Source organism: Boleophthalmus pectinirostris, unplaced genomic scaffold, assembly GCF_026225935.1.
Source record: "Boleophthalmus pectinirostris isolate CB_2022bp ecotype Guang Dong unplaced genomic scaffold, ASM2622593v1 HiC_scaffold_17, whole genome shotgun sequence".
NCBI classification, from domain to species: Eukaryota; Metazoa; Chordata; class Actinopteri; order Gobiiformes; family Gobiidae; genus Boleophthalmus; species Boleophthalmus pectinirostris.
The window spans coordinates 17050544-17066780 of record NW_026571115.1 but is presented as its reverse complement, the minus strand read 5'-3'; the positions used below and the strand labels follow the sequence as shown (position 1 = coordinate 17066780).

Sequence of the window (16237 nt, the reverse complement as noted above, 5' to 3'; positions counted from 1 at the left end):
TTTTGTAGAGCGTGTCTGCAACAGGACGTTTTCCTTGTGATGTTACAAGTATTTATTCAAGTATACATTTTATATTGTAATATTTAGCTGTAGTATTATGGCCATGCCACAAGAGGGAGGTCTTCCCCCAATATGTTAAATTGTAAGTGAGGAATTATTAAGCATTTATCGCATATTTAACTCTATGCAGTGTAAAATTGGTCTTTGGTCTCATTCACTCTCTTCTTTTTAATAATTCTGTCAGTTTTTAATTTTGAATAATCAAACGCTATGATAATGTTCATTTGATGTTTTGGTCTTTAAAAAGCCTAATGAGGCTCTTATCAGCTTATTCTTTGTTCAATTTAATATCATAGAAAATAGAACATGTCTTGCAACTTTATAGAGAACAAAATTGTAAAATGCCGTTTTGACTGTCCGCGACCGGGGTTGATTCCTTCAGTCTTGGTCAAGTCCTGTCGCCCTTTGAAGTCAATGGTCTAACCTTGCGCAAACAAAACACTCAAAACCATCCATGTGTGCGTTATCAATGCGCTTCATCCTTGCTCATCTTCCTCTATCATCTTCCACACCTCCTCTTCTTCCTCTCTCTTTCTCTCTCTCTCTTTCTCTCTCTCTCCTTCATGTCCATCCGTCTCCTGCTCCCTCCCTCTGTGCCCCTCTTTACGCACAAAACAAGTGAGAGCGCGCACCAGGCTACAGCGAAAGAAAACCAGAGGAGACAATAGACTGACAATATTTTGGGTCATCATGCCGTTTGGACTTTTGCGCATATGAATTATGCACTGTGGGTTGTGAGGCATAGGCTACACAATAATAAGAGTCTTTTCCTGGATCAAAGTTTCCTCCAGTTTTTCATGCTGCCCACGGAAATCTCTGGAGGAGTGTGTTTCACATCAAGGTAAGATTTGAAGGGTTTTGAAAAAAGTGGATAAATTCTGTACTTATTTGTAACAATATGCTTACCCCAATTGTCTGTATGCGAGGTAGAAGTGTTTTTATTACAAAAAGTAGACGTTTAAGAATTAATTTGGTCAGAAGTTTTTTATGCCTGCCAATTTTGTTTTACACGAAATCTGTCTATTTATAACAGTCAGCTGTTGTGCACAAAAAGAACACGTGGCCAGGGTGATCAGTGACATTGAAACTGAACGACTGCCTTCAAAAATGTGTTATCAAACGTAATGCATTTTTTGCAGAATTTGTGCTTTAACACTATGCAAAATTCAAATGATTTGTTACATTTTATAATAAATGTAGGACTATCTTTTATATGCAGTTTTAATAAGCAATTTAATTTAGCGCAATAATAATAATAATATAGACAGTAGTCACATTTAGCGCAGTGTCAGGCTTCAGTCTCCATAATTATCGATCAATTACACGACAATTGGCAGTAATGTATTCAGGCATCAATTAGGGAAAACGCCAAATCAGATTAAAACACATTTACATATTTCATTACTTTTCAATGATTAATTTATTTCTTCAGATATGTATTTTCTATTATCAACATGAGCGTTATCATTTTAAATCAGCATACAACCTCCAAATCCATCTGTCCAACTATTTTGACAAAATTTTACATTTTATCCATTGCATTTTTGTTGCTGATCCGTATCAGATAGGCCTACTCTTCACTTCTATCATGCCAAGTTTGGTGTTTGACATTTTTTGTATTTAAATAATCGGTTATACAGGATATTTAAATACGACAGGCCTGGGCTTTAGCTTATGATTCGAAAAATCAATTTAAACGGAATTGATTTTAAAATTCTCTCAATATTGTTAGCAATTAACAATATTATTTCCTTGACCCTTTCAAGCTGTAAGTTATCGCCTGTGTTATTGTCCCCTGATATTGGAAAATATAGTTAATAACCAAAAGGCACCAGCGCAACATTGGGGCCTTAAATTGGCATTTGATTGATTCAAATTTTAAGAAGGCCTAACTAAGCGCCTTAGTTCATTTATTTATTTGCACTTTTTAAGCTATTCATTTTCAGGTGCGTGGTATAGGCTATTCTTTTTCATAACCACAATGCCAGTTTACAATTTATGTCTTGCGTGCACGTTTCTCTGTGGATGCGATTTGTCTTTTTCTTTTAAACATTTAGACATTTTTTTTAGAAGACTTTTTTATTTTTATCATTTTTTTTTAATAAATACTGTAATGCTGTTGTAGCGATCACACTGAAGGTCGCAGAGAAGGGATGAAAACAGAGGAAAGCCAACAGTCCTGTCTTCAGCAGCCTCCGTCCTCCACGCCTTTTGGTGAGTTTACGCGCGGCGCGAGGCCGCACGCTGCATCCTTCTGCCATGTTTTTACACATAACAGAACACATAACATGCGTTTTCACTTAAAACACACAGTCTAATATAGCATAAGCTAATACGATTTTGTAATATGCACTTTGAAAAGCTATAATAGGCTAAAAGACCACCAGGCAAGTGATGGGCCAGAATAACCAAATAAAAGGTTAATCAAAAAATCAACAAAATCATTTAAAATAACACAACTCTAGATTCAAACGTGTACAAAACATTTTAGTTGGATTTTAAAATATTTATAACAGAGCAAGAATTGTGAAACAAAGAAATGCATTTGTTTCAGGGTCCATTTACTTGAAATGGTGTTCCTCGCTTACTATCCAGTAAAAAACATATCCTTGTACCTTTTTTGTCGTTGTGTGATTGCTCGTCTAGGTCCAGAGTTCAGAGGTGGGGGAGAGCTGTGCGCGGGTTGTGAGTCGCCTATCGCCGATCGCTTCTTGCTACGCGTAAACGAGCGCTCTTGGCACGAGACGTGCGTAAAATGCGCCGTGTGTCTGAGCGCGCTCAGCGGCACCTGTTACTGCAGAGACCGTCTCCTCTACTGCAAACACGACTATGAGAAGTAAGGACTGTCTCTCATCACAACACCTAAAACTACATTATGACAGCAAACATCGTACACTGTAGCAGTGGAAGCAGTGTACAATGTGCAGCCACTGAGGCTTTGGCAAATCTGTTTTATTATGATAAAAATACAGATGTTGAGCCATTATTATGAGTGTATTTAGTTAAATCAACACCAGTATCTGACTGAAATGCACATTTTTATAGCCTATTCAAGCGCTAGTGTTAAAGTGCAAGGGCAGCCAGTCTTGCTGCTTGTGTAAAAAGTGTAAAACGAGTATAAAAAGAAATGTGCATCATCTTCAATACTCTAACTTAAAAACAATGTACTGGATTGTGACAAAAGTGTTACATTAGATCTTACATACTTATAGTTTTATTTATTCTAAATGTATTATAATTTAGAGTAAAATCTCACATGCCCATGCATTGGTTGGAGGTGGAGCAGCAGTGTGGAGCTTGTTATCATTGTTTTGAAAAGTGTCAGACGGCTTCCAGCGGCTCTAGCTCTCCCACTGTACTGGCATCTGGAGGAGAGGCACTGGCCACGGACAGGGCTATTGTGATGTGTATCCAAAAATATGAGTGGGAACCCAACCTAAACAGACAAGTACTGACCTCAAGTTAGCGATTGTCAGAGAAAGTGTATTTTCTCATAACCGTTCCTGGTTTACATACTACATGGCAGACTGGCTTGTTGTGAGTCAGTGCCAGTGTTGGCACAGAGCAGCACTGGTGACCTTCAGGAGAGCAGCAACAATGTCTCCTTGTTTTGCTCTGGCCCCTCTCAGCCCCTCCATCTCCAGCAGGTGTGCACTGTAACATGTGCCCAATAACATACAGTATGTGAAGGAATTTGGAAAAACAACTTATAACCATTGTTCAGCCAGGTGTTCTGTTATTGCTGTCTGGAGATAGTGACACCAAAATGTACTATAAAATACACAAAGTCGATCATTGCAATATTTATAACAATTTAAATAATTTTTAAAATTGAATATAAAGTCAAGGTTGAGACACACGCCATAACAACAATTCACTCTACAAGGCTGTTACCAATATGTCTAAGTCATTACAAATGTTTTGGAGGGTGAAGCCAAAGAGTTCCTCTGCTAACCACTCGGCCACTCAGACCAACAGAGTTATAAATTCCACTTCAGATATAGAATACAGAAATGTGCATATTTGAAGTGGAATCTTTAATTAGAAAATAAGTGAATATTGATAATTATTTTAAGGTTCCCTATACATATTGGTTAAAACATTTACATTACAATTGTTGCTTGTCCCTCCTCTATCCTTATATCTTCACTACACCAAATAAAATCCTTACTTATTCATAAAATCACGGCTTTTCCTTCATATAATCCTAAAAAAATAAAAAATAAATAAATAATAATAAAAAAAATCTTCTGTCTTTGATTCACGTCTGACCCATCCCCCTTTTCATATATATGTGAGCCTGGGGCAACAGTTTAGGACAAATTTGCATAAATGAATAAATTGAACTTGCTAAAAAGTCAGTGGGCCTGGCTCCTATTTTTGATTTTAAGGATGATATAAACAAAGAGATAAGGCATTTAAAATATCGAGTGTTTTGAAATGTAAAAAAAAAACAAAAAAAAAAACTTAGGGATATGGCAATATGGCTGTATCCTGGTCTCAATCTGTTATGGAAATGAGGGATTAGACACAATAAACTCAAGTACATCGAGGATTTATTTTTGTTTTGAAACCTCGAGACATTTTCTGGAAGTGCATTGGATTGTAGACCAGATGTTCAAGACAAAAGCTTTATTACAATACACTGTTCTCACCTGGGACATAGCATGGATAGCACTTAATGAAAAATTGTTTACAAATTGAGGAGGAAGTTTTGAAAGCAAATAATCTGGATATTAACAGATTAAGCTTTCATTACCTATTTTAAATAATTGCACAAACTAATTAAAAGTTTGCTATAAATTTGAATTTACATATTATGACAATGATGCAAGTTACTAGCAGAAGAATTGCCAGTTGTATTTATTTCTGCCAGTTACTGTTATGAGCAAATTTTCAAAATAAGTTCATACATTTGCACTACCTTGTAAGTAAATAAAAAGGTTTAACTGGAATTAAGTGCTAATTTAATTGTTACAATGTGAATGTATCTATTCCTTCAGTGCCTAAAAAGGAATATAAATGACATTCAATATTAACTATCAACTGTCTATAGACAATACAGGCTTTTTACCTTTGCCATTTACCACACAAAAAAATGTCACGTTTTTTCCACCAGAGACTGAACTCTGCTCCAAACTACTGACAGAGCACTTACCTCTTGCTCTAAAAGACCCTAGCTGATCATTGACAATGACTGAATACAACTTCAACTAGTGACATAACTGAAATAAACATATTGCCACGGCAGAAGAGAAGTATATTCATATACACATTTGTGAAACTTTGAAGTGTGTGGTACATTCCATAACAGCAGCAGCCCATGAGCAAAGACGCTGATGTCAAACCTTGAACCCTGCAGACTAAAGCCACTTCCCCCGGTCAACCCCCGAGAGCCGGGCAGAGCAGGCAGCAAAGGAGCTCTAGCTCTCTGTGTAAGTCCCATAAGCAGTGGGGTCTGGTTTAACCCTGGGCTTTAGGAGGGGCACCAGCGGCACATTTTTAACTAAACTATATTTCAGAAGACAGACCATAAGAGCATGCGGACTGTCTCCTACTGTTAACGATTAGTTATAATAACACTGTTAGACTGAAGAAAAACATTCTCGCATTACATATTATTTCTGGACTTTCTGCAAAATGTAGAACCATGTAATTTTAATCACCCTTTATTTTCCACTTTTCAGCCCCTGTCCTTTTAGACATCGTTCATAAATGACTTTGCCTGGGATCCAGATTACACCCTTACAGAGAAATATCATTCTGGACTTTCAAGGGAATAAACTATTCTAGTAATTTTTACTGATATACTTAAGATATCTTTAAGTCAAGTTCTTTGCACTCTTTGATGTACCCTATCCCCAAATCCAAAATGAGAGGATTGCATCATCGGGGGTAAAGTATATTTTGTTAGCTTTGTATTATGGTGTTATTATAATATATTACAAGCTACAACTTATTCTTTTTTATTTTACCATATGTATGTAAACTTTGAGGACATATACATTCGTGCTAGTCTCAAGCTTGGATAAATGCTGAGGGTCCCTCAGGGAGAGCACAAAAAAAAATTCAAATTCATACAATATAAAATATTATTTATCATGGCTTTTCTAAAACTATAGGTAGTATAATATTTCTGCTCTCCCTCCCTCCTCTCCACTCTGTCCCTCTATCCAGTGCCTCGTTTATCACTGTCTGCTTTGTAATAATATTTCTCTATTCTAAACCTCATTTCCTTCTTGTTGAGATTGATAGCAGTGATGACACCAAACAGTTTATCTCTCTCTTTATCCCTTGTTTTCTCTTAATCGCGCCCCCACCACACCCCCTCGTGCCCACAGTGCCTCCCAGTGTCTCTTGAAGGCGCTAGGATCCAGAGACTGATTGGGTGCAGTGCTAATTATCCAGTCCCCCGCTGCGGTCTTGTGATGACAGCTTTGACAAAAGAGCTACTGGGAAATACTATTAAGAAGAATTATGTAACAACAGTTTCAAAGGAGAACATGTGTTTGACTGTTACAGGCAAGAAGCATAGTCAAGAAGCATATTATTTACACTTAAGACTAGATCAAGTACAATGGAGTTTTGAGAGATGGCCTCATTTGTTTTTAAGAACAATTTGGCTTCTACTCTTGTTGTGTTTCTATCTAGTATTTGACAAAGGTACGCTATGGTGAACTTTTTAGAGAGGGGGGAGGGGGGTCTGCAACTTGCATGCCTCCCTGGAGATGCTTTGCTATGCCTGGAATCTTCCACAGTATGGCATTAAATTTGCAATTAGTTAATCACAAGTGTTTTTATTGTTAAACAATTAATTTGAAAAATATAACATTTCCATGGAGACAAGCAGGTGTTTAAGCTCTTTCACCAGAAAAGTTACATAGTGTACCTTTAAGTCTATGTAATGTTTTGTTTCTGGATATGTGGATAAGTGGATATTGGTTCCCTAGCCAATCCTGACTAAATGGGTCCCATTTTGGCCTGGTGGTTAGCACCCTGCCTAACAGTAAGAAGGTCTGGATGAGATTTTGTATGGAGCTTACATGATCATGTCTGAGTTCCCCTTGGTGCTCAGTTTTCCCCTTCCACGACAACCATGAGGGACAGGTGGGCAAAAAATGACAGTGTGGTCAAATCAGCTCTGGCTGTCTTATCTCATCATCTGACTATCTACAAATTATTTTCTGTAACTACTAGGCCTGTCATCATAACACATTTTGAAGTGTGATATATTGCTGAAGTACAGATGATAAACAGTAAAAATGATGAAATGAAACCATAAAGCAGAATTATTCCCAATACTGTTAAAAACATGAGCTGCAATAAATAAATAAATAGCAACAACACTTAAGTACTTAGTTTGCATCTGTAATGAGTCATAAAAGTCATTTATTCAACCCTCTACACTCAAATCTTATTGTAGTACAGAAAAATAAACCAACTGTTCCCTCTAGTGCAAAGAACAAATACCCATGATAAATATTGACCCTCAAAAATATTCTTCCATGTATTGAAAGATATGCTGATATCGTGACAGGTCTAGTAACTGCACTTTAATAGTCAAAATATGGCCACATACACTGACAAACACATTGATATTTGTTAATCAGAATAACTTATCCTTATATCAAACATTATGTTAGACATTCAGTAATCAGAGGGGGGCAGAAAATAGCCACAGTTAGACAGGTAAAAATTTGAAGATGTGTATTGGCAAGCTGAGAATCATCAAACCTGTGCAGAGTTGGAGGGCAACTGTGCCAGTAATGCAGTAATTATTAGCAGTTTTAATGACTCCTAAAATACACTAAAATCACTTAAAAAGCAGGAAAAGCAAAGACATTTATGGATGTGGTGAATACAGACAATGAATAGGGCTACTTATATTTTCATTCAGAACTGTAAAACTCCACAAAATAAATTGGCCAACACTTGTCTTGAGACTCTGAAAACCTGTAGCTGCTCTGATGATGGCGCAACTTGTCTGATACTGAAGCAGACTGGGAATATTGTATTTGATCGAACGCCATAGAATAATAGTGTTTTTGATAGAAATGACAGAAGATCGATGAAGGATCTCAGTGATGGACAGAGAAAGCGCAGAAGAGGATAAAGAAGCTGGAGATACGACTTTTATAAGAAGGGGGTAGGTTGGTATTGGGTGGGGGGGTATTGGTTGCCACTGTATTTGCATAATGTGAGATGAGACCCCATCATCTTACCACCCCCACAACAATTTTATAACAGACAGCTAATAAATGTTTCATGGCAGAACAAGCTGCTCGCCTCGGCTTTATTAAATCTGAGATAATAAAAGCAGAAAGAAAAAGTGGGAGAGAAAAGGGGGTCGCGCCGAAGAGGGAGAGATAGTGAGATCGGCCGAGACTTTTCCTCAAATCGACCGCCTGTATCTGCTGTTTCTGGGGCAACGGGTCCCGCTGTCCCCCACTGGCCCCTCCCCTCTGCGCCCCGCTCCGCCAGAGACAGACAGGAAATGAGAAACGCGCAGACAGGATATTGCGTTCTGGTGGCCTGGGGATTAACTGTTTTATCTAAACTAACACACACATACCAAGTCCTGCGCACACACCGCCACTGCCTCAAACATAGCATTTATTCTTAGTATCAGGTGTATTGTGCATTGACAGCCACATTACAAGAGGCATACATTTTGAAGAGCATTTTAGTCATTTTGGACAGGTACAGAGACAAAAGTGTGCTCACATAGAGAGAGAGTATCACTGATGCAGGGTGTGTAACAGTATAACTGTGAGACTTGCTTCAGGGTCAGAAATATTCACGGCATACTCCAGTGCTTATTGCTGCTTATTACACAATTGCACAGCTTTGCACATTTCTGAGAGTATGCACCAACCGAGCACCGAGCAGGACCACTTTTGATTTTATTAGTTTATCGATGCATGGGTGGATCTGAAGCACAAATGACAGACAGCATCTGCCAGTGTGTTATTGATGTTTGTATGAGACACCTTATCTGTGTGTACACAAACTGTGCATATCAGTGTTTACATGTGACTGTATACAGCCCCTGTGACTGTACTATATAAATATATATATCTGACGTGTGAGTGTGAGTGAGTGGCGGCAGGGGTTGCGAGTATCGTGGGGAATGCTGGGAGATTTTAATAACACAGAAGCAGTGCAGGGAGATTTAATAAAAGGAGATGATGTGATTACTGAACCCTGGCTCTGAGCCATTTTGCTTCACAATGCAATATCCGCCTAAAAGTGTGTGCTCACGCGCACATGCAGTCTGCACAAATATATCTAAGAAACTGATACTTAGCACAAAACTGCTTAAAATCTGATGCATATCATTAGTTTTTAGTATTAATCCAAAATATCTTGAAAGCGCTTTAATTTCTAACATACACTTGGTCATTCTGGACCACTGGAGGAATTCACATTTTAGTCATTTTAGTCCTTATAGATCATTGATTTAACTCTGTCAGATGCACAGACTCTGCAAAGACACAAAATCTCACCATCTATGTACAAACTATAGGCTCATATAGGCTCTGTTTAGACCAATATTAACTCTGCAGCCAGTTTGTTTTTTTGGACTAAGGCTTCTCAGCAAAAACAACACAGAGTTCATATCAGCAGTGCACTGAAGATGTTTTAGGAAAGACTCACGATTCAGCTTTTAAAACAAACTGTGAAAGAAAAACGGACCGTACAGCTGAAAAGAGGCTTCTATCTCTTGTAGTCTCTTCATAGTCACATATTTCAGTAACTTAATTTTTTTTCCATGTGAATACTGCTATCCTGCTATCCTCCTTTGTTAACAGCCTTTATGATTACTTTTTCAGATTGCCAACTGATTAACAGAAGACAATTCCTCATCTTCCTTATCTATATACATATACCTTACCATCTAACCATCTAACCTTGCTGTGTTCATGCAGAATTCCTAGTAGTGCAACAGGAGGCAACACTCTTAGTCTGATCAGAGCAGCTTCTGTATAAATATTTATCAATTATGAACGAGCAAAACAAATGTAATCACTGTGAGATGCATACATATTTATGCAACGTTGTATTGCGGTCCAGGCAATGTTGTGCTTGTCGAAGCTCACAGTAAAACAAAGCCACATGACACATCTTAGGAGATAATCAAGATTCTGTTATTGTTTGTATGGCTCCAATCTACCATAAAACACGAAGAGAAGGAATGATGCTTTACACGCAACACAGCACCATACACAAAGTACATCCGTGCACTCCCAACTCCACATTTGAGCTTATAATCGGAGCGCTTGTAATTATGTGTGCCCCCTAACCCCTCCAAATCCACAGGCACAAGTTCACAAGTTCTCGGGGCTCTTCTCAATCCCCCTCTCTCATAGTTTATCAAGATAACTGGTAACAGTTACACAGACCACAGCATCAGTATTACACAGTAACACTGCTTTGATGCATATGTAATAACCATATTATATTGAACAAAAAGTTCATAGACGCTATGATCACTAAACAATTACATGCAAGCAAGGGGACGCCTTCAGGCCAAGTTACAGAATACATAAACATAAAAACACCAATAACTGAATGAATACAAAACAGACCTGTTTAAAAGCAGGTGGCGAACCTCCTATCCCAGAAAAATTATTTAGTGTATCTAATAGATAGTAACAAAGATTTAAAAGGTAGTCATCTGGACATATTTCTTAAGCTTTAGATGCTTCAACTCCTACTGTCACTCATCACTGTCACAATATAGTCACTCATTTCTGAATGTACTCGTCTGCAGAGCTGGAATTGAATAAACATTTCACTATTAAGCATAAATGACTTGTAGATTTTTTTAGGGTACCGTGAATGGATAGTCCTAAATATAAATATAGGTTATAGACCTGATAAAGTCAAAACAACAAAACCTAATGCAGTCCTTATTGAGTGTGAAATCAGTCGTGTGAGGCAGCCCTGGTGGTTCAATGGGAGTGGTATCGCGGTAAAGACCAGTGTGAATGATACTTCTATTAGAGGGATTAGACTGATCTACTTACAGACCCCCCTCTGTGCTAGTTGCCCCAAGTTGCCTTCATTTGCTGCGTTGAGTAAATTCCTGCCGTGCTGTGTACACCATGATTAGAGACTATTGAACTTAACCACTCACATCATCGCTCTTATGTCAAACACTGCTGGATGACTCTATTGCGCTTTACACTTGTTTATATTTTAAGGAAATGCAGAGGAATTTGACTTTGTAACCAGGCATTTTTTGGAAAACAATATTAATCATTTACATCCACATGTTGTACTATATTGCAAATGACATCAAAACATTTCATGAACCTATAATATTGAATGGAAATGCAAAATGTAGTTGTTATATTCTGAGGGCCAGTCACTAATTCATTCAAGGTTAAACATTTGTCATATTTTGTTTTAGATATTTGATATCAAAATACAATGCAATCAATAGGAAAACTGGCTCCTACCTGGGAGTATGACATTATCCCATTTTAGAATCTGAAAACCACTAATAGGCATAGTCATTGCCACTGAATGTACATAATAGTTTCGTGCTATATTTTATTATCTTGACACATTTTTGTATTCTGTATTCAAACAATTCTAACAATCTAGTTAGATTGGTTAGATATAGATGTATTTATTCATAGCTATTTATTTTATTTTTGATCGCATATTTTTCATTTGCTGCTGTTCTTATATATTTTCCATTAACGTAAATAACACGAAATTTCCCTATTGTGGAACAATCGAAGCTTCACTTATCTTATGGTCATTTTTTAGATTTCAAAAGTTTTTATGGTCTTTTCTCTTTTAATGGAACAATTATACATGTTCAGTATATATTGTATTTCTTTCATATGTAAATTGTATCATATTAGCACCATGGAAATGAATGATTAAATATGTAAAAATCAAAATCAAACAGAAATCAGTATCTCCTGACAAAACCACAACAAATGTTACAACTGAAATAAACTCAACTAACAAGTTTATCTTTGAAATATGATATACAAATTTGAATAAAATTGTTGTTATTTTTATGCAGAAAAATATTCATTATGTCCAATCTGTGAGCAAGATTCTGCACCATCGTCCCTGTGGCCTATTTTTTACAGATGTATTGCAATTAATATTAATCTCTGACCTTTCAAATAACAGCTCTTTTCTACCACTAATTAGCAGTGCAGTTCTTTTTCAAATTGACAATGGGACATTTCCGATGATGAGTGCACCTCAAGACAATGTAGCACAGTGTCAATAGTTAATATATGAATGGATGCTTATAGCGACTTTTGTGTTGTGATCTTAACTTAGCGACACTGTCATTTGGGGAATTTAGGCAGCGTTTGGCAGATGGATTGAGAAAGATTAGCCATAGCAGCTGCGTTTGGGACAGAATCACAGATTAGGGGCTCTTATGTGCAGACCTGGCTCCTTTTTACACTCCAGATTTGGGCAACTACACCTTCCTAGCACCCAGTAAGGGAGCTTCAACACTTGAGTTAATCCAGTGTTTCTCATTTCCACAATCACATACACAGAAATGTCTCTAATAAAACAAATATATAATTAATATAAATAAAATGGTTTTAAATAATAGATTGTTTTCTAATTTGTTGTTTGTTGTGTAAGGGCTATACAGGTAACATCAGAATAGGTGCTCTATGGGTGGGTGTGTGCAAATATCTAAGAGCGTGTGTGTTTTGGTGTGCATAAGTGAGAGAGGAGAGATTAACCCCATGCTATCCCCAATCCCTGGTTATGAGTTTACAGCGTCTGTCTGGCCATCGCACTGTTTAAACAACAATCTAATTAATCCTGTCTTTATTAGTTTCAGTGAACTGGGGAGGCAGGCTGGGAGGGCAAGAGGGAAACTGGGAATTCTGGCAGAATTGACTGTGTGTTGGGAGGGGGTAAAACACTAAGAGCAGGAACCAGGATTTGAGAGGAATTTAGTAGCAGGGAATAGGACCAAACAGAAAGGAAATTTCAGCTGTGTTCAAATTTGTGCTGGTTTGGTGTTGGTTGGAATCCTGGTTTAGTCCTGATATAGATTTGGTTGAGGTCTTGTTCTAGTCCTGGTTTAGTCATTGTCCAGCATTCCGGCTTTGATAAAATTTTATGTAGCACCTTTTTTATACGGTATTCAGGCAATATTGTAGCAGTATATTATGAAAGTACTATTATATGACTGTAAATGTAGTTTGAGTTTTATGGACTGTAAACTTCAAAAAACAATTGCAGAAATATCACTTTATACCCTTGTCATATTCAAAACTCTTAAGGCAGCCTTTTAAAAATGATTAAAAATAAGCATAAATAATAAAACAACTAATAATATTCTAATTTTGCATACCTCCAAAACAACAAGGGCATTTTTTATGTCTCCCTCCTCTATGAATATGCGCCCTAGAGAGAGAAGGAAAGGGAAAGAAGAGCGGTTATACTGGAAAAAAAAAAAGAAAAGGAAATGTTAAAAATCAATAGAAATTGACACCACAATTTGAAAATTACTTATTTCAATATATGATAAAAATTTGTCAAATGCAGTAAAACAGAAATATATGAGCTGCAGGAGAGAGCTGTAATACAAACAGCTAACTATCTACTGCCCCCTATTGTGAGAAAAAAGAATAGAAGCGTAAATGTCATCTATTGTAATTCCTCTTAGCAGATGTTCACCTTGTTGCTTTGTGCATTGGGTAATGTTCATACGACCTTTAATTAAGAGACTATGCTAATCTCTATGTAACGAGGAGATCTGAAGTACATGTATCAAAGCTTTAATTACAGTGCACTCATCACTAAAACTTGAATATATATATATTTAAATATTTATGTCATTAATAGTGTGTATAGAAAAGGGTACCATTGAAATGTGTTTTATAGATAATTACATAGAAGGTTTTGTATAGCAGCTCTAACCCTAAAAACAAACAACCCGATTTTGCTAAAAGAAATTGCATTTCACGGACAGTATGAGCATCATTATTATGTTCCATGTTCTCAAGATAACATTAATGCAAACACTTGTATTGTAAACTATATTATAGACTGTGACGGGTAACAATTATACCCACTTCATTTGATTATAAATATATGCATGTCTTAGAGTGCAATTTTGGGCTTAACCTGTAGAGACAGTGTTTTAAATATGTGAATAAAATGTAATAATGCAAACTTACTTTTCGATTCTACGGGAAAGTATTGATACCAATTTTATATTGCTATGATAATTGTAACTGATAAAGTGAACATTAATTAATTGTTATCATGTGGTCTTATAATAGTTTATAATGATGAAGACTATTCTATAACTATTCAGGAAAGGTCCAGTTATGCACTATTTATGTCATTATTTTTCAACGTCAGCTTTATTCAAATGAGCTACACTAGTTTTAATATCAATTAGTATTGGTGATTTTTGACAACCATATCTATTCTTAATATTGTGTGTTTGTGTGTGTGTGTGTGTGGTTACCTCCAGGTTGTTTGTGAGGAAGTGCAGCGCGTGCCTGCAGGTGATCGGGCGCTCGGAGCTCATTATGCGCGTGCTCGGACAGGTGTATCACTTGGGGTGCTTCAGCTGCTGCGAGTGCGAGCGCCGCCTACAGAGAGGTGATGAGTTTGTGCTAAAGGAGGGCCAACTGCTCTGCCGCATGGACTACGAGAAGGAGCGGGAGATGTTAGCCGCTATTAGTCCCACTCCAACTGAATCAGGTAAAACGAGGTGCACATTAATCAGATAGCTAGAGTAGACAAATTGTAATTAAAGGTGTACTGCATAACATTTCTAGTGGAAGGTCCGCCACCTGATGTCTCTATTGAAATTTTGTTGTCTTGTCTAGAATGTTTCACTGTATTGATTAAAAACCTATCACAAGGGAGACAAGCAGGTTACAGCACTGCACTACATTACAGTTCAGATCTGTGGAGAGTTATTGTATTTTTGTGCAATAGAAACACCCATAATGAATAAATGCTGGATGCATGTTTAATGTCATACCCTGGAACATTCCAGGCAATACCATCACCACGGAGACAAAATAGGTGACGGAAAAGTTGACCAGAAAAAGTTGCGCAGTGCACCTTTAAGTTAGAGCAGTATTGTGATATTGTGAAATTAAATAATTCATAAATACAATTTCAGATGTACTAAATCAGTGTTGGGACATAAAATCTGGTCTTTGCAATTACCAACATTTTGGACAAATAAAAATTTTCATGTCTTCTTATCTTATGTAGATGTAATCAAATCAAAACTAAAATGCACAGGTCTGTGTTAAAAAATAACTTACAAAATGGGACAGACAAAGTAAAATTGCTTTTTGCTCTGTTCCATTTCCATTCTTTTTCTGTTCATTTAAATGTATAACAATGTTACTCTGTTACCTTTTAGGAATTAAATGAATAACTATTCCTAACTAATGAACAAAAATAGAAAAAAAGATTATATAGGTATATTAAATTTCACACAAAATTCAAGTTGTAAAAATACAGTTACTAATACAAATGTAAACATGCAAGATAAGAAAATTGTCTGTCTTTCTTGTGTTATTTAAAAAGTGAACTGAGTTTGGGTCAAAATTTTTCTGCTGACTAATAACCATTGAGAACTTTGCACAGAGCACTGAACCAAATCCGTGCACAGGAGTGATCTCGGCTTTGGTCAGCCCTAAACTATGATGACCTGACATTTCACTCCTACTTAGCCCAGCTTTAAGGCCTTGTGAAATGTTTTCTATCATCTTTGTGGAAACCCCAGTGTCTCATAAGGGCTCATTGTTTTTCTGTTGACCTTGATCAGTGAAGAGTGAGGATGAGGAGGGAGGAGGAGGATCTGGTGGAGGAAAGGGTGGAGACGAAGGCAAGGAACACAAGCGATCCAAAAGACCTCGCACCATCCTGACCACACAGCAGCGCCGAGCTTTCAAGGCATCGTTTGAAGTGTCCGCTAAGCCCTGCCGCAAGGTGGATATATTAATCTTATTCATAACACAATGGCAGGTAGAGAATTGCATACACTTGATAATCTCTTTTTTATGGTTCACACATGGAATATTAAGTGGCAAGGGCACATAATATGAACAAAGCCAGTATGAAATATGAACAAAGCTAGGAGAAACAAGGAGTGAATATGTAAACTGACCAGCCCAGCACATTTGGGGCGCTCAGA

At 37.1% G+C, this 16237-nt stretch overlaps 1 protein-coding gene across 1 annotated transcript in view; it reads left to right on the top strand.

The window, feature by feature from the left end:
• Window positions 1-144: 144 nt before the first annotated feature.
• Window positions 145-16237, top strand: part of LOC110169526 (LIM homeobox transcription factor 1-beta-like) — an 18039-nt gene continuing 1946 nt past the window's right edge. The window contains exons 1-5 of the mRNA XM_055152732.1: window positions 145-901; window positions 2186-2274; window positions 2707-2896; window positions 14549-14781; window positions 15869-16032. Of these exons, the coding sequence (XP_055008707.1) occupies window positions 774-901; window positions 2186-2274; window positions 2707-2896; window positions 14549-14781; window positions 15869-16032 (804 nt within the window). The 5' untranslated portion in view covers window positions 145-773. The remainder of the gene's footprint in view (window positions 902-2185; window positions 2275-2706; window positions 2897-14548; window positions 14782-15868; window positions 16033-16237) is intronic.